Raw genomic sequence first — 22,052 nt, 5'->3', positions numbered from 1 at the left:
TTGACAATAGAGAAACCTTCCTGTTATACAGTATGAGCCAATGATCAGTCACGCACTGTGCAATTCAAATGACGGAGCACTCCCCACTCCATCTCTGTTAGCCTGTACACCTGAGTGACCCCATCATATGGAACAGCCAGTAAGTAGGCTTATGACCTTTCACCTTACAACCACAGACCCCCCACGCCCTCCCTAATTCCCCCAACACCTGTAGCAGCAATGTGAACTGAGTGTCTTTCCAGAATACTCCATTGTAACCTTACCCGCGAGGTCGAGGAGCTTTCAGACGTTACTTGATCCCCTCTTTATGTGGCACGGCACACTGGTGTTGCACCTGCTCAGGTGTCCCATTCTCTCCCCATCAGGGTGTGGCCAGAGTGAAGACACGAGAGAGAGAGAGAGAGAGAGGGAGAGAGAAAGAGAGAGAGGAGGACAACAGAGAGACAGTTTGTCAGTCAGTTGGCCAGACCAAGATCTGGCCAGTTTGTCAGGCAGTTTGTCGGGCATACGGATTACAAAGGTAAATTTGTCAGTTAGTGAGTTAGTTAGTGAATACAGTTTGCTAGGAAACTGGTCTGTGAGCAATATACAGGGAGTATGCGTTCAGGTTCTCCATTGGTGGTGGTCGGTCAATTGGTCAGTCACTCAGCTAGGCAGTAGCATTATATCCTGGATGTTTGTCAGTGCAGTCCTTACTCTCCCATCGCTCCACCAGCCTCCAGCGGTGGTCATCTTACTACCATGGGGCCAAGATGATTAGCTGGGTGAGGAGATATGGCCATGCCTGATAGTGACAAGACTGCTGCTGATGGTTTCGCCGAAGAGAGGGAGGTGTGTAGCCAGACTGACCTCCTGAGGTCTGCGTGTTTTAACATCAACGCTGTTCAGATGAACGAACAACTGACAAGGAAGACTCATCCTCATCTCTTTTTCTTTCTTTCTATCTCGTTCACATTTTCCCTTTTTCTCTCCCCCTCTCGCTCTCACGCCATCCATCTTCTCTCTCGCACGCCTTCCCTCTATTTCTGTCTGTCTCTCTATTTGTGTGTCTCTCTCTCTCTCTCGTACACACTCCATACAGGTGTCTGGGGCAGAGGGAACGGACCCGGTCCGTATTGAGGTTGAGTCTGTGAGTAACGAGGACCTGCCAATCGTGGAGATCCTCACCACCTTCAATGCCAGCTCCCTCAGTAGCCAGACCAGCGGCTCCTTCTCTCAGAACCTCCAGGACCCCCATGTGCCCACCGCTCCACTCCAGGAGCCCCCTGCCCCCATCCCAAAGAGCCAGGGCCTGCTCACCCCACCCAGCTACCTGCCTTCCATGCGCTTCATCAAGGTCCGGCCCTTCATGCACGGTATGGAAGCCTCAGAGGACACAATGACTCTCCATCTATGCGTCAAGAGTTTTTCGTGGTCTGGACACAGAGTCAGGAAAACCCCCTTGCTCTATCTATGAGTGCCTGGCGTGTTGTAATGGGGCTAACCATGGCTCTCAATGGTTTATGACCTTACTAGTGCCAGTGTTGCCCTGTCCCCCATTGTTTAGATTTTCTCTCATGGTTAATTTCTGGTGGTTCAGATGACGGCTTGGTGGAGACTAAGACTCTATGGAGCCAGCTCCTGGCACACTGGCTGCTGCTGGTGATTGCGTGTGGTCTACTGGCCCTGAGTCTAGCCCTAGGCATTGGGCTTGGAGGTAAGGGAACACTGTTTGTGGCCTTGTTATTACATAGTCATTATGAAGCATATTATTGCAGAAAGATAATCTGTCTATAGCAGTTTAATCGGACCATGTGTCGTTGGATTGAAATCAAGGACACATTTGCACTTGACACTATATGGCTGTATTATAAAGTGATATCTATCTATTACAACGGGCAATGTTGTGCGTTAGAATATAGTATCAAGCACTAGGATTAGGATATACAGTGTCTGAGTGGCTCGTAGTGTTATTGTAATAGTATCGTTGTTCTGTACTGTTTTATTGTGATTGTAAGGGGAGTCGTGTGTCGTATGTGTAACAGGAGACAGGGTGCAGTAAGTTACTCTTGAGGTCTGAATGACACGACAAGTTGTGTGTGTAATCAGGGGTGGAACATGTCATGACATATCATTGTGACGTGCTTTTTTTTTACATAGAGTCATAGGATTTTACTACGACCTCTTTCCAATTCCACCACTGTGTGTAACAATGTGTGTGCATGTGTGTCTGTGTGTACATGCGTGCGTCCTCCTTGTTTCCAAAGTGGGAGTCAGCTGCACGGGGAAGTTCCACTGTAGCACATCCACTTTGTGTTTTGCCAGATCCGCGCAGTGTGATGGAGTCAGCGACTGCGCAGATGGGGAGGACGAACTGCAATGTGGTGAGATGCACACTTCTCTCCCACACGCATACAGCACTAAACCCCCCCCCCCCCCCCCCCCCCCCTGCCCACTGTAACCCTGATAAAGGGCTTGAAATTCCCTCACACCATTCATCCACATTATTCACTGTGTAACCTCGTCCCCAGGCTAGGTCAGATAGGCCAGACTTTTCACAGAGTAACCTGTACACACACTGTCTGTCTGTCTGTCTGTCCCTTAGTGCGTCTGAGTGGGAGGAGCTCTGTGCTGCAGATCAACAGTAGGGGTGTATGGAGGACTGTGTGCTCCACCAACTGGGATCACACACTGGGTTATTCTGCCTGCAAACAGCTGGGATACTCCAGGTACACTGTTGGGAATTGAATGGAATTGAATTAGTTCTCTGTGACAGGGGCAAAAAGATAAGTGAAGGGTCAGAGGTTCACTGGGGCTGGCATGGTGGATGACTAGGGTGAGGGTGAGTGGAGCAATGTCAAGAGACATACAGAGAATACAGATCATTCCACCATAGAAACCATTCTCCCACAGGGCCTGAGGAGAAAGAGACTATTACATCGACATGACTCTGCAGTTTGTGATAAAACTCTCTCCCTCCTCGTTGTAATACTCCCACATTTACCCAGAATTCAGAGGGAGGGCTTTCTAATGGGTTTCTGTACCCAAAGGTCCCATTAACTGCATTGCTAATCCCATTAAAATCAGCCTGGCATTAAATGAAGTGAAAAATCACCAGCCCAAACAACCAGCGCTCTAAGTAGGTCAAGATTGTCAGTTATACCATCGGCAGTGTTACAACGGATCTGGCCACGTTCCCATTTTGGGGATCATTTTGGTAATGAAGCCCTTTATCTCCTTCCCCAGACTCAGATGAACATGTGGATACAATTTTTAAGTCTCTGCGTGCAGTTTGAAGGAAGTTGCTAGCTAGCATTAGCGCAATTGCTAACTAGCATTAGCGTATTGACTGAAAGTCTATACCCATAGTCTTCCAGTCATTGTGCTAACGCCAGTTAGCATTGGCTCACAAAACTACCTCTAACTTCCTTTAAACTGGACACAGAGACATAAAAATGGTATCCACAAGTTCATCTGATTCTGGGAAGTAGATAAAAGGCTAAATATGTAGTGTCAAAATCCCAAAGTATCCCTTTAAGACCTTCCTAGTTAATGTTAGGAGTATGTTTGGATTAATAATTAATTACTTTTATAAAATACAAATAAAGTTGACACAGCCACATGAAATCAAAGACACACATTCAAAATAACTGTGGATAAAACACAATAAAGTCAACAGATTTATTTCCGTTGTGGTCCAAGTATATTAGGATCCTGTGACCACTTTTATAAATGGATTGTGAATGAATGAATGGATAGTTCTCTCAATGGATCTAGTCACAGAATGTCAGCATAATACCATCCCAAACCCGCCCACTGCCTTATAAGCGGCAAATTAAAATTCACACTATTTGCCCCAATAAACTGTAAATCTCTGTGTGGTTCCTTCTTGTTCGCTCAGCTACATCAGTTCCAGATCCCTGCCTCTCTCCTCTGTCGAGTCGGCCTTCCAGGTTAACCTGGTATCAGTCAACCTGAGTCATCCAGATCGCCAGCAGACTGTCAAGATCCATAACACCACCTTCCTCAGGTGAACCATTTGGCCATCCATTTCTGACATAAAATAAAACTGTGCTCATTACCAGTCTGCCAGTCTTTTTGTTAAAGTTCTAATGTACAGCTGTAGCAGCAAGTTCTTCCTCTTCTAGCGTATGTCCTTACAACCAAAGATCTTTTCCCAAACACTATTGCGTTAAGTACTCAAATTCTTGATTGTGCCATCAAGCTACAGTATGCCACCGCAAGGACTACATACTATGCTGATGTAAGGCTGTCAACAGGGCTGTGATGGTTGAATGTCTCCCCGTTCCTGTTATCGGAACTGAAGCATTTTGAGCAACAGTGGCTTGCGAAAGTATTCACTCCCCTTGGCATTTTTCCTATTTTGTTGCCTTACACACTGGAATTAAAACGTATTTTTGGGGGGTTTGTATCATTTGATTTACACAACATGTCTACCACTTTGAAGATGCAAATATATTTTCTTGTGAAACAAACAAGAAATAACACAAAAAACAGAAAACCTGAGCGTGCATAACTATTCACCCCCCCCAAAGTCAATACCTTGTAGAACCACCTTTTGCAGCAATTACAGCTGCAAGTCTCTTGGGGTATGTCTCTATAAACTTGGCACATCTAGCCACTGTTTTTTTTCCCATCCTTCAAGGCAAAACTGCTCCAGCTCCAACTGCTCAAGTTGGATGGGTTCCGGTGGTGTACAGCAATCTTTAAGTCATACCACAGATTCTCAATTGGATTGAGGTCTGGGCTTTGACTAGGCCATTCCAAGACATTTACATGTTTCCCCTTAAACCACTCAAGTGTTGCTTTAGCAGTATGCTTAGGGTCATTGTCCTGCTGGAAGGTGAACCTCCGTCCCAGTCTCAAATCTCTGGAAGACTGAAACAGGTTTCCCTCAAGAATTTCTCTGTATTTGGAAAAAAAAAAAAACTTTTGCAAGGCACTATACTGTCTGGAGGTACCCCCAAAGTGGCGCATGATACAGTATTTGTCATGTGAAACAATGGAAGGCTAATTTTAATTAGGCTAATTCTGCGTTTCCCTCAGAAACGCATGTTGCTCGGCGGCACTAACTAAAGCATGTTTCGTAAGCGCGTGTTGATTGTTTATGTTGCTCTGCTCTGCTTCATAAGTCTAGTTGTAATCTCATGTTTCACTTCAGTCCATGTCATCTTTCTCTTTTTTAAACATTTTTTTTTTTATCCCATTTTCTCCCCAATTTTTCGTGGTATCCAATCGCTAGTAATTACTACCTTGTCTCATCGCTACAACTCCCGTACGGGCTCGGGAGAGACGAAGGTCGAAAGCCATACGTCCTCCGAAGCACAACCCAACCAGCCGTACTGCTTCTTAACACAGCGCGCCTCCAACCCGGATGCCAGCCGCACCAATGTGTCGGAGGAAACACCGTGTACCTGGCCCCCTTGGTTGGCGCGCACTGCGCCCGGCCCGCCACAGGAGTCGCTGGAGCACGATGAGACAAGGATATCCCTACCGGCCAAACCCTCCCTACCCCGGACGACGCTATGCCAATTGTGCGTCGCCCCACGGACCTCCCGGTCGCGGCCGGCTGCGACAGAGCCTGGGCGCGAACCCAGAGACTCTGGTGGCGCAGTTAACACTGCGATGCAGTGCCCTAGACCACTGCGCCACCCGGGAGGCCCATGTCATCTTTCTCAATGACATAAGGGCTTGACTGGGTTTGTACATGGTACAAATGAGACCATACATCAAACTTTCCTGTTGGTGTTATACAGAGAATAACCTAATTTGAACCAGTTTACTGTATAATTTCATTTTCTGAAGTTATTCCCAGCATGTTATATACAATTGGTTCTGCGCTCAGGTCCACAGACTGTCTGTATGTATGTTGACAGTAAGTATAAGCCTTCATTCTCTGTTTTCCCAGTAAGACCCAGTGCAGCTCTGAGAGTGTGATCGTACTCAAGTGCCTAGGTGAGTGAAAGAGTGACAGTGGAGTTAGGAAGTGTGTGTGTGTGTGTGCGTTGTGAATGTATACCAGCAACATTATCATATCAATGGTTTTCCCCTGGCTGCCCCCTGCAGATTGTGGCTCCAGGCCCATGTTCCGGTCTCGTATTGTGGGAGGGAACGTCTCCAAACCAGGCCAGTTTCCCTGGCAGGCCAGCCTGCACTATCAGAACCAACACCTCTGTGGGGGCTCCATCATCACACCACGCTGGATAGTGACAGCAGCACACTGTGTCTACGGGTGAGTCTCTCTCACAAACACAGGTGCACATGCGTGCACACACGAGCATGCATGCAAGTACGTACACACACAAACATTTATACTGTACTGACCTTACATGAACACAGCATAACTTTTAAAAGTGATATGATTTTTAATTGGTTGACTGTCCATCCCTTCTCAAGGTTTGCAACAAACACCATGCTGTGGGCGGTGCATGTGGGATTGACAGATCAGCCAGTCAATGGGGTGCTGTCTCGCTCTTTGGAGAAGATTATCTACCATGCCAGCTACCAACCCAAGGGCTTAAACTATGACATCGCTCTATTGAAGCTTACAGAGCCTCTTACCTTTAATGGTACCACGGTCTACATTGAGACCCAAATGTATTGGGACTGCGACATTTTGTTGTTGTTTTGGCTCTGTACTCCAGCACTTTGGATTTTAAATGACACAATGATTATGAGGTTAAAGTGCAGGCTGTCAGGTTTCATTTGAGGGTATTTTCATCCATATCGGGTGAACCGTTACACATTTTTAGGGGACCAAAAGTATTGGGACAAATTGGGACACTTATATGTTTATTAAAGTAGTAAAAAGGTTAAGTGTTTGGCTCCATATTCATACCACGCAATGACTACATCACACTTGTGACTCTACACATTTGTTGGATTCATTTACTGTTTGTATTTGTTTGTGTTTCAGATTATTTTGTGCCCAATAGAAATGAATGGTAAATAATGTATTGTGTCATTTTGCAGTGACTTTTAATGTAAATAAGAATATAATATGTTTATTAACACTTACACGTTAATGTGGATGCTACCATGATTACGGATAATCCTGAATAAATCTTGAATAAGGATGAGTGAAAAAGTCACAAATATATATTTTTTCGAAACGGTTCAGCCGATATGGACATATTTAAGCTGACAGTCTGCACTCTAAGTACCAAGGCAAAACAACCCAAAAATGTGTCCCAATTCTTCCTATCTGTCCTACTGAGTGATAATGATATAGGGCTCTATTCAATATTCAATCTGTATCGCTGACGCATTACAGATTACGTGATAGAAATGTAAAGGTCATTTCTGATTATGCTGACATACAGTATGCAACGTTTACCGTGAATACAGTCCCCCGCCAACGCAGGAACATTGCCTTTAAATTGGGCTTTAGCGTTGAACTTCCGCGATACGGATTGATTAGAGCCCCAAGAGTAACTGCTCTTATTCACCTCAAATCTGAAGGAGCACAGCAGGCTCATTGGCTAAGTATTTTCCTCCAGGTCTGGTTGAGCCTATCTGCCTGCCGAACTATGGGGAGAGATTTGAGGAGGGGAAGATGTGCTGGATCTCTGGGTGGGGTGCCACAGTGGATGGAGGTGAATGGGCTCAAATTCAACACCTGACTAGATGCGCAAGCACGCACCACATGCACGCATTCATGCATGCGGACACACACCGTGATACAACTTTCCTGCCCTTCCTCTCTGTGTGTGTGTGTGTGTCTTTCCAGGGGAGACCAGTGTGTCCATGCACTCTGCCCAGGTCCCTGTGCTCTCCAGCAGGGACTGCAGTGGACCAGGAGTGTACCAGGGAGCCATCTCCCCTTGGCTTGTCTGTGCAGGCTACCTAGAGGGCGGCAAAGACTCTTGCCAGGTATCCTTCAGAAGTGGACCTCAGAGTTCCATGCACCATTTGTCTAAAGGACAAAGTGTAGACAAAAAGCACACAGCGAAGACAAACGGTTAAGAGCAGGGGGTGGCCACTGTGTGTTTGCCATCACGAAACGTCAGAAAATGAACAGAAAATGTCGACCGATTTCCTGTTCAAAGGCGCTAGGACGGTCACCCGCTGCTTTTAACCGTTCGTTAGCACAGTGTGTTTTGTGTTATAAAGCTCACCTATTTGGAGTCAAATGCACTGCTGCTAATCCTGGTGTGTTTGGCTCCTCAGGGGGATAGCGGAGGCCCTCTGGCCTGTGAGGACTCGTCAGTGTGGAAGCTGGCGGGGGCCACTAGCTGGGGCTATGGCTGTGCTGAGAGGGACAATCCTGCCTTGTACACTCTCATCTCCCACGCTCTGAGCTGGATCCACCAGCAGATGGAGGTGAATTCTACTGTTGATACTGTAGCACTCATGAACTCTACTGGTGGCAGACATTACTGCAATACTGTTAAGGCTGCTATGCAAAGGAGAGAGATACATGGTTTAAATTGACCGTTCACGCCAAAATCAAAGTTTGTCAGATGTTTTCAGACATCAAAATGAATTTAGGCCTGGATTTACTAAGAGTTTCACCAGAATGCAGAATGAACTGTTCCTTTAAGAGTGAAGGAGTCTTAAAGTTTGAGACAGCCAGTGAAATCAATGGAAAACCTTTTGGTAGTTTATTCTTTAGGATTAGTCAGTTAAATCTGTTAGTCTATTTAACATCAAAATGACATACACCCATTCTGTGATATCTTTCCCCAGAAAGAAGAGGCACTGAGTCCTTGATCCCCCAAAGGATACAGTAGCTCACATATTTAGAGGACTTTACTCAGAGACACTAATGATTTGTTCTTAAGCACAACAATGAATGGACACAATCTGAGGCTGAGCAACAGCTCTATTTTAAAGTCATATAAGCAAGATGGGGGGAATGGTGGACAATAAATGGAGGACTGGGGAGATGAACTAGGGCCAGGATTCAATACGGACTGCGGAGGATCCACGTTGTAGCAAAGTTGACATTAAAAGGTCATTTCCGATTGAGCCGACATCTGCAGCGTTTACTTTGAATGCGATCTCCACGATCGTGGTAACATCGACTGTGGGTGGGACATAGTCAAAAAGGGTGATCAGCTTAAATACTGGCCTAAGCTTGGTCTCATTAGTTTACAATTGGCTCATTCATCCCCCTCCTCTCCCCTGTAACTATTCCCCAGGTCGTTGCTGCAAATGAGAACGTGTTCTCAGTCAACTTACCTGGTAAAATAACGGTCAAATAAAAATAAATAAATAATTAGATGATCTCCACGGTGAGCCCCTTCCATCCCTACACACAAACTGTGTATGTAGACAAATGGAATAGCTGTAACATGTATTGTGTATAATATACTGTTATATACCATTATATAGCAGTGTTTGTAGAGAAATATGGTACAGAGAACACAAGTAAAAACCTGTATAATATTTAAATGCCATAAAAATATGTATTTATTTTTACAAAAAAAGCTTTTTTCCCCAATGATTCATTTTTGATGTTGCACTCATAAGCATGTGTGAATTTTTTGGTACCGACGTCTTTGCACAACTATCAATACATCCTCCAACACATCCTAGCTCATCATGTCGATATCCCCCCCCTGAAAACACTGCGTCGACACTACGAAATAAAAAACAAAGTTGAGGAGAATCTTTCTTGAACATTTTATTATTAGAGAAATCCAACAGACCTTGAAAAGCAGGTCAGCCATATTGGACATTCAATGTTCATACATAAATATTCTTTAAAAAACAAACTAAACAAAATAAAAACACTAAGCAAAAAAGCCAAATGAAAAAAATAAAACAGCCTTCATTCCAAACATTTTACATATAAAAATAGCATTTTTTTTTCTGTTTCTAGAAGGACCTTAAAGGCCTAGTGTGGGTTGTCTTGGACACTGATGAGTGTTGAGTAATATAGTCAAACACAGGCATGCATGAGGGTGTGACATCACATCCCGCAGTAGTGGTATGTCACTCCAATCCGGCCATGTCACCCCCCTCCTCCTCCTCCTCTTCTTCCTCCTCCTCCTCCTCCTCCTCGCTCTCGCCGTCCTCCTCCTCGCTGTGTCCTCCCATCATCACCTGCTGCATGGCCAGTGTTGCACTGTCTGAGGTCAGCGTCTGCAGCTCGTCTACACTCATGCCCATCGTCACCATGGTAACTGAGGGCACAGGGGGAAACAGAACAAGCTTCAGCCACACCCACTAACCAGCACGTAATTGGACAGCGTATAGTCAAGAGTTGACCGGGGTCATTGTGGTAATAGAGATGGCCGGTGTGTTAAGGACAAGATCAAGTCATATCAAGGTGTGAAAACCACATTCATCCCAGCCTGTAGTAAGGACTGGGGCTAAAAAAAAAATCTTCTCCGGAACTCTGATATGTTCCTACTGTGATTTCTCACTTGCGGTTTAATAAATTTACAACAGGAGCATATCAGAGTTGCAGACTTTTCATATTATTTGTTTTTCTGGGCATTTACCGTCATCGTCCATGGCCACCTCCTGCCCTACACCGGCCGAGGCAATGTTGTTGGCCATGGGCCAGAAACGCTGGGTGGGCCGGCTCTGGGGAGTCCTCTTCCTGCTCTTGGGCGCGTCTGAAGCACTGCTGTCCATCATGGGCTGGAGGATCCGCCTCCTAGCATTAATGAACCTGGAGAGGGAGAGACGGACAGGGGCTAAGCCAATCATCCGAGGCCACATTTCTACGCTTGGGTTTAAGGTGTGTGTGGGTATGTGCGTGAAAGATTGCCTCACCAGTTGTTGACCTGCAGCAGGGTCAGGTTGGTCTGTATGGCAAGCTGTTTCTTCTCGTCCTCTGTGGGATAGGGATGCTGAGAGAGAAAGAAAGAGAGAGAAGGGTAAAGAACACAAACAATCATTTACAGCAAATGAGTTCTATTAGCTCCCTATTAAGCCGAGTAGGTACTGGGAGAGACTGTGGATGGATGACGTAAGACTAAAGGTCAATTTGTATTCGAACGGCACAAGATGTTGATTAAGTAAAGTCGCTTCTATTTGAATTAAGAGTTCGGAGCAGCCTGGCCACTAGTCGGATACCTTTTTACCCAATTTCTCTGTTACTTGATCTGCTATCACGCAACGTTTGTGGGCACCACAGGGACCATTACTTACACCGGTATAAATTGCTAGTGGGCCATGTGGGGGAAAATTCTGAGGTACTGGGAGGTTAGGCTTTCGTCCCAACCCGGATGCATTTAGATTCAACTTTAGGATGTACAAAGGCTTGAGGGCCAGGATTGGCCGCTCGGGAGCAAGCAGAGAGGAACAAGCTGCAGTGAAGACGCGTCATCTCAAAGTGTGTCTTTGTGAGGGCCAGGATGTTCTAACATCTGGCTGCTAGTTAACCGTCTCTTACGCACACGTCCACGCTCAGGCACACAACAAACACACACCGACACCCACACACACAGGGAACAAAGGGTCTCTGTGAGCTACCAGTCTGGTTAGATCCACCATTGGGCTTGTGGGCTGTCCACTGATTAACCTCGGATTAGCATTTAGCCAGCAGACCATGGGCCAGTCATATGAGGACCTAACACATCCGTCTCTATCAATGCAACCGCTCCGAGCCATCATGGGACGAGCCATCGTGACGGGGGCCATCATTCGCTCTCAAATACATGCACGTGCACACTCACACGCACGCAAGCATGCTCAGACACCCTTGGAATAACCTAGCAGAGCTTTACTCTGGGTTACAATACATTCAGTTATAGGTGAAGTTATTCTAATCTTAGGAACGGTTGGTACAAGGTGTTTTTCACTCACCCCTATGTGTTGGAAGAGCCAGGTGCGCATGATGTTGGTGGCTGATTTGGGCAGGACCCCCCTCTTGTTGCTCTTGGATGAGCTGTCCTCCTGGGTGAAGAAACTGCTTAGGTCCTGATTGAGCTGCAACTGGAGCTGTACACACACACACAGTCAAGTCACAGAACCGTCTGTAGTTTGTGTGACTGTGACCGTGCGTCTGTGTGTGTGTGTGTGTGGTGTATTCCTCACCTGTGTGTTGTTGATGCGTATTGTCTGGGGTGAGATAGCTTGTCCCACCACCTGTCCCTGAGGAGTGACTACTGTGATGGGCTGGTACACTGTACCACCTGCTCAAACACACAAATAAAAGTTAGGGCATTTTTGGCAACACCTTGATCCAAGGACCCTCAGCACCTCACCATAATCAACTGAAATCGACTCTGAAAAAAAGAGGCAACATTCACGGATTCAAGAAAACTGACTAAAACAGTTAGTACTACCTGAAGTACTACCTGAACCTGATAAGAAAATATTGTTTTCGTTATCCGTTGCAAAACGTTTTGCGACGGTGTGCCATAATTAATATGACCCAGTATTGCTAGTAGTTGTCTTAACAGGGACACAGAAAGGCGGAGAGGAGAGAGTACCTGTAGAGGTGGTATGCCACGGAGACATACCTGCTAACACTTGGCCAGCAGAATTGACTGTTGTCAGGGTAACGTTGCCCTGCTGCAGGGCCGAGGCTGACATCACAATGCCTTGAGGGCTGAGTGTTCCTGTGAGTGGGCTGGAGGTCTGGGGGGAGAAACACACAGAATTAGCCTTACTGCATTCACATTCATTTGTGTTCATCTTGTATAATTGTACTATTATGCGCTTATCATTTAATCCCAATTCAATATCCAAAGTTCCTTCTGGGAAAGATACAAATAATATATGAAGGGAAAATGTGTGTGTATAACCTGTGTGTACCTGTATCTGGACAGGGGAACAGGGGCTGTCAGTATCTCCTCCACTCAGCAGGGTCTCACTGTTCATCTTGGTACGCAGGCAGGCGATGTAGCGGCTACAGAAGTCCTTACACAAGTCGCTCACTTTCTCCAGCTCCAGGAGGTGGATACGCAGCACCTGGATGGCCTTCACCATCTGGGGTCAGAGGTCAAAGGTCAGGTGAGGTCATTAGCGGTCCATCGGTAGGTATGCTGCCAACCCATAACTCTAACCCTGACCGTAGCCAAGGGTTAAGCTTAACCATGACCAATTAGGTCTTTCAGCATCAGTTTGCTGGTCAGTCATGTCTCTTCAGTTCTTCCCAATAAAGACATGGGTCACAACATTTATTTCTGTCTTTTTGATAAAACATTTACCATCACACATACAATCTTTCAATTGCTCGATGTAAAGAGGCAATTCAAGAGTGGTTTGTTGAGGGGCACAACAGCCGTGGAACTTCGTAATATTCTCTTTTAACGTCAAAGACAGACGTGAAATAGCTAGGTCATGTTCATTAGGTACCAAAAGGAAGAAAACAGACTGAAACAGGAAAGGACCAACTGGGCATATCCAACAAGAAACAACAATTATTTTCAGTTGCAGAACATTTTCAAATGTTTCCAGTTGCATGCCCAAATGAACAAGACCCTAGTCGTGCAGAGTTCCTCACCAGGTTGTCCACGTCTGGGTCGTCACAGAAGAAGCCCTTGCCCTCTTTCTTCTGGCTGCGGACAAAGTTCTCAATGTCCACATTGAAGCTGGCAGAGCTGACGCAGTCCGAGCTCTGAGTCGACTGCTCACACTTCTCAAAGAGTAGGGCCAGCAGAGGGAACAGGGGGTGCCTACGATGCACACGCGAGTGCAAAGGATCAACGCCACAGTAGGCGCAGTTAATGAAAGTACACAAACACACCGACGCTCGCACATCCACACAAGTTCACAGTCATAAACAGGACAAGGGAAGGAAAATGAAGGAGGGGGGGGAAAACAGAGGAAAACAGCTCTGGTGAGGAGGACGGAGTGGAGGAGTACCATGACTCGCCTACCTGTAGATGGCCTGCTTGTCTGTGTCCATGGGCGTCTGGGGCTGCATGGCAGAGGGGCTGCCTGCTCCCCCCTCGCTTCCCTCGGTCAGACTCTGCTCCGGATCCCCCTCGGCATCCGCTCCCACGCGCATCTGCACCAAGACCTTTACCCAGGGAAGAGACAAGTATGGTAAAGAGAAGAGCGGGAAACCGGGCAGATAAAATAGAAGGAGAGTGGAGGAGAAGGGAGGGGATAGGCGTGAAATCCAGTAAAGTTAGTGAGTGGTTGGTGGATGAGTCCCCTCAGGGTGGTAATGGGGTTAGTACACACACCCCAGGGAGAGGAGAGAGATATTGGTCTGTCTCTTTCCCCTCACAACACTGTCTCAATTCAGCGGCTTACAGAGACCGCCTTAGCCATTTATCACTCACATTGAACCCTGATGAATACACTGTCTGTAACTTCTACACTCAAGTTATAAATTACTCATGATCCATTCTAGTCCTTCCCTGTTTCAACAGTTCCTTCCATTTTGTTTCTCGTGAACACGACACTGTCCTACACTGCCTCAGGTCACGCTCATTCCAGCTATGCCTAATTGTTCACTAGATCTGACATTCATTGGTTTTTAAAGTGGTCCTCTGTAGCACAGTTGGTAGAGCATAGTGCATGCAATGCCAGGACAGTGGGTTTGATTAATGGGACCACCCATACATTAAAAAAATGATGCACTCATGACTGCAAGTCATTTTATACGGAACAAAAATATAAAACGCAACATGCAACAATTTCAAAGATTTTACTGAGTCAGAATTCATATAAGGAAATCAGTCAATTGAAATAAATTCCTTAGGCCTTAATCTATGGATTTCACATGGCTGGGACTACAGATATGCATCTGTTGGTCACAGATACCTTAAAAAAAAAAAGTTAGGGGACTGGATCAGAAAACCAGTCTATCTTTCATCAGCTGTCCGGTTGTCTGGTCTCAGTCGATCCCGCAGGTGAATAAGCCAGATGTGGAGGTCCTGGGCTGGCGTGCTTACACGTGGTCTGCGGTTGTGAGGCCGGTTGGACGTACTGCCAAAATGACGTCGGTAGAGAAATGAACATTAAATTCTCTGGCAACAGCTCTGGTGGACATTCCTGCAGTCAACATGCCAATTGCACACTCCCTCAAAACTTGAGACCTCCGTGGCATTGTGTTGTGTAACAAAACCGCACATTTTAGAGTGGCCTTTTACTGTCCCCAGCACAAGGTGCACCTGTGTAATGATCATGCTGTTTAATGCCACAGCTGTCAGGTGGATAGATTATCTTGGCAAAAGAGAAATGCTCACTAACAGGGATGTAAACAAATTTAGTACACACAATGAGACATAAGCTTTTTGTGCATATGGAAAACATCTGGGATCTTTTATTTCAGCTCATGAAACACGGGACCAACACTTTACATGTGGCGTTTATATTTTTGTTCTGTATAGATAAAAGCATATGCTAAATGGCATATATTATATTAAAAAGACATGTATGATGATGAATATTGCCTCTCTCCTACGTGCACACTGTAGATGTGTGGCTGTTACAGTATTTGAAAAACATTCCCCCACGGTCTCTGGATATTGATGGTCCTTGCCCTTGTGATTGCCATGTGATGGCGCAACAATGACTTGAAAGGCAAATGTGTTAAAATACACATTTATGTGAGAGCTAGAAGATGTGTGCTTCGTCTCAGCCCCCACGATCTCTGCCATGTTTGCTGAAAGGCCATGGAGTCCACAGAGGATTGATAGCCTTTTAAAGTGTGTCATATTAATTTTCACAGCAGCTCATTGAAATTGGGAATTCAGGACAGGAACACCCTTCTTCAGACAGTTGTTAATTTACTCTTGAATTTGTGGTTAAGTTTGGGGTATATAACATCACACAGCTCATTCATTGGAATATGGCCACCCACTTTGTAAAATGTTCAAACTTCACTCCTCCTCGTCTTCAATCTCTTACCTGATCCACCTCCGGGTACTCATCTAGAGATGCCGACTGGGCTTCCATCATGGTCGCTGCCAATGATGCCAATACACGGGCATTCCAGTCCAAGACCTGTGTGGTTACCAGTCCTACAGACATGGGGTTTAGATTAGGTTTTCGTTGTTGTCATAGATTAGACATAACCATTGCATGATACATACATAGCCAATGAAGAACATAGAGTCAGGTTACTATGTCAACACAGGGCCTTTCATTCTGGGGTAGGAGGATTCATATTTTTTTGGGAGTGTGGTAAATGCTTGGTCACTGTATGCGTGTATCAGAATGTAATTCAGACAGTGCAGTTATCAATTCACGCGCGTGCAGGGTGGGAGGTATGTTGTACAGTCAGTAGCCCTAACTTCCGGCCACACATTTTGATTAAATAAAGCATTTTTCAACGCAGTAGTTGTGCATCTACAGTTCGTAATGTTCACCAAGCATCATCCTAAACTGGGACACTAGGCCCATGAATCTCTTTTTAGCAAGCCGTATTTGCTAAAAATAAATAAGGTAATAAATCAAATGTGTTTCCATAAGAAACAAAAAGTGCATACAATTTCGTGTCAATTTCATGACCAATGTATCCTACCCTCGCTGTCTAAATATCGTATAGCGGCTCAGGCTACATGCATCAGATAATATTGGTGCTTTCAAATGTTGACCAAATAAAAATGTCAACAGCACACATCCCATCTACATTGCGGTCATCACTAGGTATCTCTCATAATAACATTCGAAAGTCCAATAGTCTGTAGATTAGTGAACACACGCTTGGCCTTCTCATTCACCATTTCCAATGCGCCTTTTCCAAACAAGCGGACATCTTTTTTTTCTCTCGCCACAACAGCTTGCCTTTATGTGTGATCAGTCTTTTGGCTCACTGTTCATTCTGCAAAGTGCACATTGGCTCATTCCATGGCGAGCCATTGCATTCAAGCATGTTGCGTCGATTGTTAGATTGATGGGCTACGAAAAAAAAGAGGAATTTGAGTGACAGCTTACCTTAGTGCCAATCTTCGTCACAGTGACAAGGGGCTGCTGCAATCCGGGCCCGCAGTTTTCGTGTGTCGTCACTACGTATAGGCTCGCTGACTATTTTCTCTCATTAATATTCAACATGTGGGAGGAGAAGCAATTCCGAACATGCCTTGTCCCGCCCCTAGAGGCCGATACCCTTCCCCTTATGCTTAAATTATGATTACAAATTATTATTAGGAATAAAAATACATTTCTATTACATAAAATGTATACACACTTAAAAGTGTATGTAATGGACTAGGCCTACAAATGACAAAAACATGAATAATTGAAAAATTATACTTAATAATTGACATAATGCGTTTTATATTTCTGATGCATTGACTACTTTTTAAACAAAGAAGTGAAGGAGACTACCCAAACTAAAACATATATATATATTTTTAAAGATGGTTAATGGTTTAAAAGACAAGAGTGAAGATCATTTTGAAAAGAGAAAGAAAAGACACACTGTACACTGTGAAATCTATGCTCCTAAATGAAGATGTACATTCTGGATATAAAGTGCATCACAGATTATCAAAGGATAGTAGAACGTGTGCCGAGACGGACCTGACACTTTAAATGTCATTTAAACTACAACCAAATGTTACCAAAATTAACAAAGGACGGATACTTATGAACACACAATTGACTCACCAGGGAACTTAAAATCGGGGAACTTAGTGAGGTCACCACCCCCATACAACCGCTGTAGTTTGGCCATCTCCTCCGACAGTGCTTTCTCATACTTATCCACCAAGCCCCCAGAGGCTCTGATATCAAATCAAATGTTATTTGTCACATGCGCCGAACACAACAGGTGTAGACCTTACAGTGAAATGCTGACTTACAAGCCCTTAACCAACAATGCAGTTTTAAGAAAATACCAACAAAAAAAAGTAAGAGATAAGAATAACAAATAATTAAAGAGCAGCAGTAAATAACAATAGTGGGGCTATATACAGGGGGTACCGGTACAGAGTCAATGTCAATGTGCGGGGGCACTGGTGTCGAGGTAAGTGAGGTAATATGTACATGCAGTTAGAGTTATTGGGGTGGGGGGGGGGGGGGGGGTAGGCAATGCAGATAGTCTGGGTAGCCATGTGATTGGTTGATCAGGAGTCTTATTGTTCGGGGTGTAGAAGCTATTTAGGAGCCTCTTGGACCTAGACTTGGCACTCCGGTACCGCTTGCCATGCGATAGCAGAGAGGACATCTATGACTAGTTTGGCTGGAGTCTTGGCAATTTTTAGGGCCTTCCTCTGACACCGCCTGGTATAGAGGTGCTGGATGGCAGGAAGCTTGAGCCCAGTGATGCACTGGGCCATACGTACTATCTTATGTAGTGCCTTGCGGTCAGAGGCCGAGCAGTTGCCATAACAGGCAGTGATGCAACCCGTCAGGATGCTCTCGATGATGCAGCTGTAAAACCTGTTGAGGATCTGAGGACCCATGCTAAATAATTTCAGTCTCCTGAGGGGGAATAGGTTTTGTCATGCCCTCTTCAAGACTGTCTTGGTGTGCTTGGACCAGGTTAGTTTGTTGGTGATGTGGACGCCAAGGAACTTGAAGCTCTCAACCTGCTCCACTACAGCCCCGTCGATGAGAATGGGCGCTTGCTCGGTCCTCCTTTTCCTGTAGTCCACAATCATCTCCTTTGTCTTGATCACGTTGAGGGAGAGGTTGTTGTCCTGGCAGCACATGGTCAGGTCTCTCCTACCACTGTTGTGTCATCAGCAAACCTAATGAGGGTGTTGGAGTCGTGCCTGGCCGTTGAGTCATGAGTGAACATGGAGTACAGGAGGGGGCTGAGCACGCACCCCTGAAGGGGCCCCGTGTTGAGGATCAGCGTGGTGGATGTGTTGATACCTACCCTTACCACCTGGGGGCGACCCGACAGGAAGTCCAGGATTCAGTTGCAGAGGGAGGTGTTTAGTCCCAGGGTCCTTAGCTTAGTGATGAGCTTTGAGGGCACTCTGGTGTTGAACGCTGAGCTGTAGTCAATGAATAGCATACTCACGTAGGTGTTCCTTTTGTCCAGGTGGGAAAGGGCAGTGTGGAGTGCATTAGAGATTGCATCCTCTATGGATCTGTTTGGGTGGTATGCAAATTAGAGTGGGTTTCTGGGATAATGGTGTTGATGTGAGCCATGACCAGCCTTTCAAAGCATTTCATGGCTACAGACGTGGGTGCTACGGGTCGGTAGTCATTTAGGTAGGTTACCTTAGTGTTCTTGGGCACAGGGACTATGGTGGTCTGCTTGAAACATGTTGGTATTACAGACTCAGACAGGGAGATGTTGAAAATGTCAGTGAAGACACTTTTTCTGGATTTTTTCTTTCCTATTTTTTTTAAAGGGGTGGATCAGCTTTAATATTGCGGATAAATTGTTGCTTCCATCAATGTAATTGTCTGCATCATTTCCATTCATCCATATATGTTTGGTAAATATATATAGTGAAAACACTTGCCAGTTGGTCAGCGCATGCTCGCAGTACTCGTCCTGGTAATCCGTCTGGCCCTGCGGCCTTGTGAATGTTGACCTGTTTGAAGGTCTTACTCACATCGGCTGCAGAGAGCGTGATCACACAGTCGTCCGGAACAGCTGATGCTCTCATGCATGTTTCAGTGTTACTTGCCTCGAAGCGAGCATAGAAGTTATTTAGCTCCTCTGGTATGCTCGTGTCACTGGGCAGCTCTCGGCTGTGCTTCCCTTTGTAGTCTGTAATAGTTTGCAAACCCTGCCACATCCGACGAGCGTCGGTGCCGGAGTAGTAAGATTTGATCTTAGTCCTGTAATGATGCTTTGCCTGTTTGATGGTTCGTCAGATGGCATAGCCGGATTTCTTATAAGCTTCTGGGTTAGAGTCCCGCTCCTTGAAGCGGCAGCTCTACCCTTTAGCTCAGTGCGAATGTTGCCTGTATTCCATGGCTTCTGGTTGGGGTATGTACGTATGGTCACTGTGGGGACGACATCCTCGATGCAATAATTGATAAAGCCAGTGACTAATGTGATGTACTCCTGAATGCCATCGGAAGAATCCCGGAACATATTCCAGTCTGTGCTAGCAAAGCAGTCCTGTAGTTTAGCATCTGCTTCATCTGACCCCTGTTTTATAGACAGAGTCACTGGTGCTTCCTGCTTTAATTTTAGCTTGTAAGCAGGAATCAGGAGGATAGAATTATTGTCAGATTTGCCAAATGGAGGGTGAGGGAGAGCTTTGTACACGTCTCTGTGTGTCGAGTAAAGGTGCTCTATAATTTTTTTTCCTCTGGTTGCTCATTTAACATGCTGATAGAAATGAGGTAAAACTGATTTAAGTTTCCCTGCATTAAAAGTCTCCGGCCACTAGGAGCGCCATCTCTGGATGAGCGTTTTCCTGTTTGCTTATGGCCGTATACAGCTCATTGTGCGCGGTTTTAGTGCCAGCATCGGTCTGTGGTGGTATGTAGACAGCTACGAAAAATACAGTTGAAAACTCTCTAGGTAGATAGTGTGGTCTACAGCTTATCGTGAGATACTCTACCTCAGGTTAGCAAAACCTCAAGACTTCTTTAGATATCATGCACCAGCTGTTGTTCACATATATGCATAGGCCCCCGCCCCGTGTCTTACCAGAGGGTGCTGTTCTGTTCTGCCGATGGAGTGTATGACCTGCAAGCTGTATGTTCTTAATGTCATCGTTCAGCCACGACTTGGTGAAACATAAGATATTACAGTTTTTAATGTCCCGTTGGTAGGATATACGTGCTTTCAGCTCGTCCCATTTATTTTCCAGCGATTGAACGTTAGCTAGCAATACGGATCGCAAGGGCAGATTAGCAACTCATCCCCTGATCCTCGCAAGGCACCCTGATCGTTTCCCACTAAATCTCAGTTTCCTTCTCCAGGGAATCATGGGGATCTGGGCCTGGTCGGGTGTCTGTAGTAGTATATCCCTCCCGTCCGACTCATTGAAGAAGAACTCTTCATCCAGTTTGAGGTGAGCAATCGCAGTTCTGATGTCCAGAAGCTCTTTTCGGTCATAAGAGACGGTAGCAGCAACATTATGTACTAAACAAGTTACGAACAACACGAAAAAACAAACAAAATAGCATGGTTGGTTAAGAGCCGATAAGACGGCAGTCCAAGCGCCATCATTCCAAGGCTGGGTAAATCAGGGAGTGTTGGGGTTGGAAGATGGAAAGAAGTGATGAAAACATGGTGAGACATGAGGAATCAAAGAGACGTTGTAGAAAATCTACACCCCCTTTCAAAATTGTCACCTTTTGTTGCCTTATAGCCTGGAATTAAAATGGCTGGGAATAGTTTATTATTCCATTGATCTATACATCCTACCCCACAACTTCCAAGTGAAACAAATATTCAGATTTATATTTATTTATATCAACAAGAACAAAAAAGGAAATACCCAACCAAGCTAAGTGTCCACCCCCTTGTAATAGCAATCCTAAATTAGCTCAGGTGTAACCAATCACCTTCAAAATCACACACCAAGTTAATTGGCCTCCATCTGTTAAATTGTAGTGATTAACATGATTTCAGGACTCATTCAGCAGTTCATGTGGGTTCCCTCTGCTGGGTAGTGAATTGCAAAGCAAACACTCAACCATGAGCATGAAGGAGCTTTCAAAAGAACTCTGGGACAAAGTAGTGGAAAGGCAAAGATCAAGGGTTGGGTATAAACATATTTCAAAGGCCTTTAATATCCCCTGGAGCACAGTCAAGACGATTATTAAGAAGTGGAAGTTGTATGGCAGCACTAAGACCCTGATTAGATCAGTCCGTCCCCAGTGGTGTAACGTACTTAAGAATACTTTAAAGTACTATTTAAGTCGTTTTTGGAGTATCTGTACTTTACTATTTATATTTTTGACAACTTTTACTTCACTTTGTTCCTAAAGAAAATAATGTACTTTTTATTCCATACATTTTCCCTGATACTCAAAATTACTTGTTAAAAATGGTGCAATTCATCAAAGAACATCCCTGGTCATCCCTACTGCCTCTGATCTGGCGGACTCACTAAACACATATGCTTCATTTGTAAGCGTTGGAGTGTGCCCCTGGCTATCTGTACAAGTATACATCCGGTTTGGAGCGAGCGGTCGCATTTGCATTCGCTCCGCAGGTAGTATAACTTTTCATTACATTTCATTACATTTCATTATAGTACAACGGTTTGATTTGTCTAACCTTAGCAATTTCTTCTTAGCTAGCTACATAGCCGTCTGTG

At 45.2% G+C, this 22,052-nt stretch overlaps 2 protein-coding genes across 3 annotated transcripts; one reads left to right on the top strand and one right to left on the bottom strand.

Annotated features, from left to right (window-relative positions):
* Positions 1 to 1,069: 1,069 nt before the first annotated feature.
* On the top strand, positions 1,070 to 7,965 carry LOC129840328 (transmembrane protease serine 3-like; the record flags this gene model as incomplete). Its single annotated transcript, XM_055908126.1, has 10 exons — positions 1,070 to 1,403; positions 1,547 to 1,696; positions 2,247 to 2,363; positions 2,585 to 2,708; positions 3,881 to 4,009; positions 5,909 to 5,955; positions 6,067 to 6,232; positions 6,397 to 6,569; positions 7,500 to 7,595; positions 7,730 to 7,965. Coding segments are annotated over 10 exons (1,572 nt in total), but the record flags the coding sequence as incomplete, so codon positions are not given.
* Positions 7,966 to 9,613: 1,648 nt separating this feature from the next.
* LOC129840431 (homeobox protein PKNOX1-like) lies at positions 9,614 to 16,777 on the bottom strand. 2 transcript variants are annotated; one of them, XM_055908321.1, is made up of 11 exons: positions 16,584 to 16,777; positions 15,769 to 15,881; positions 13,785 to 13,927; positions 13,409 to 13,580; positions 12,718 to 12,891; positions 12,423 to 12,540; positions 11,995 to 12,092; positions 11,764 to 11,898; positions 10,729 to 10,805; positions 10,452 to 10,624; positions 9,614 to 10,130 (listed from the first exon to the last, which is right to left on the bottom strand). In XM_055908321.1, the coding sequence occupies exons 2-11, from the start codon at positions 15,817 to 15,819 to the stop codon at positions 9,940 to 9,942; spliced, it is 1,332 nt and encodes a 443-aa protein (XP_055764296.1). In that variant the 5' UTR covers positions 15,820 to 15,881; positions 16,584 to 16,777; the 3' UTR covers positions 9,614 to 9,939. The 2 variants fall into 2 exon arrangements, with proteins under 2 accessions (XP_055764296.1, XP_055764295.1); XM_055908320.1 differs by having other exon boundaries at positions 12,393 to 12,540; positions 16,584 to 16,776.
* Between the last annotated feature and the right edge of the window lie 5,275 nt (positions 16,778 to 22,052).

This window comes from Salvelinus fontinalis, chromosome 41, assembly GCF_029448725.1.
Source record: "Salvelinus fontinalis isolate EN_2023a chromosome 41, ASM2944872v1, whole genome shotgun sequence".
Lineage (NCBI taxonomy): Eukaryota > Metazoa > Chordata > Actinopteri > Salmoniformes > Salmonidae > Salvelinus > Salvelinus fontinalis.
The sequence above is the reverse complement of the archived record's forward strand: the minus strand, read 5'-3'. Positions and strand labels throughout refer to the sequence as shown.

Excerpts from the sequence above, each read along its gene's own strand:
- LOC129840431 (XM_055908320.1), bottom strand. The coding sequence starts at position 15,819 with ATGATGGAAGCCCAGTCGGCATCTCTAGATGAGTACCCGGAGGTGGAT. Across the intron at positions 13,928-15,768 it reads AGTACCCGGAGGTGGATCAG|GTCTTGGTGCAGATGCGCGT; the intron begins GTAAGAGATTGA and ends CCCTGGGTAAAG. Across the intron at positions 11,899-11,994 it reads TACGCATCAACAACACACAG|CTCCAGTTGCAGCTCAATCA; the intron begins GTGAGGAATACA and ends GTGTGTGTACAG.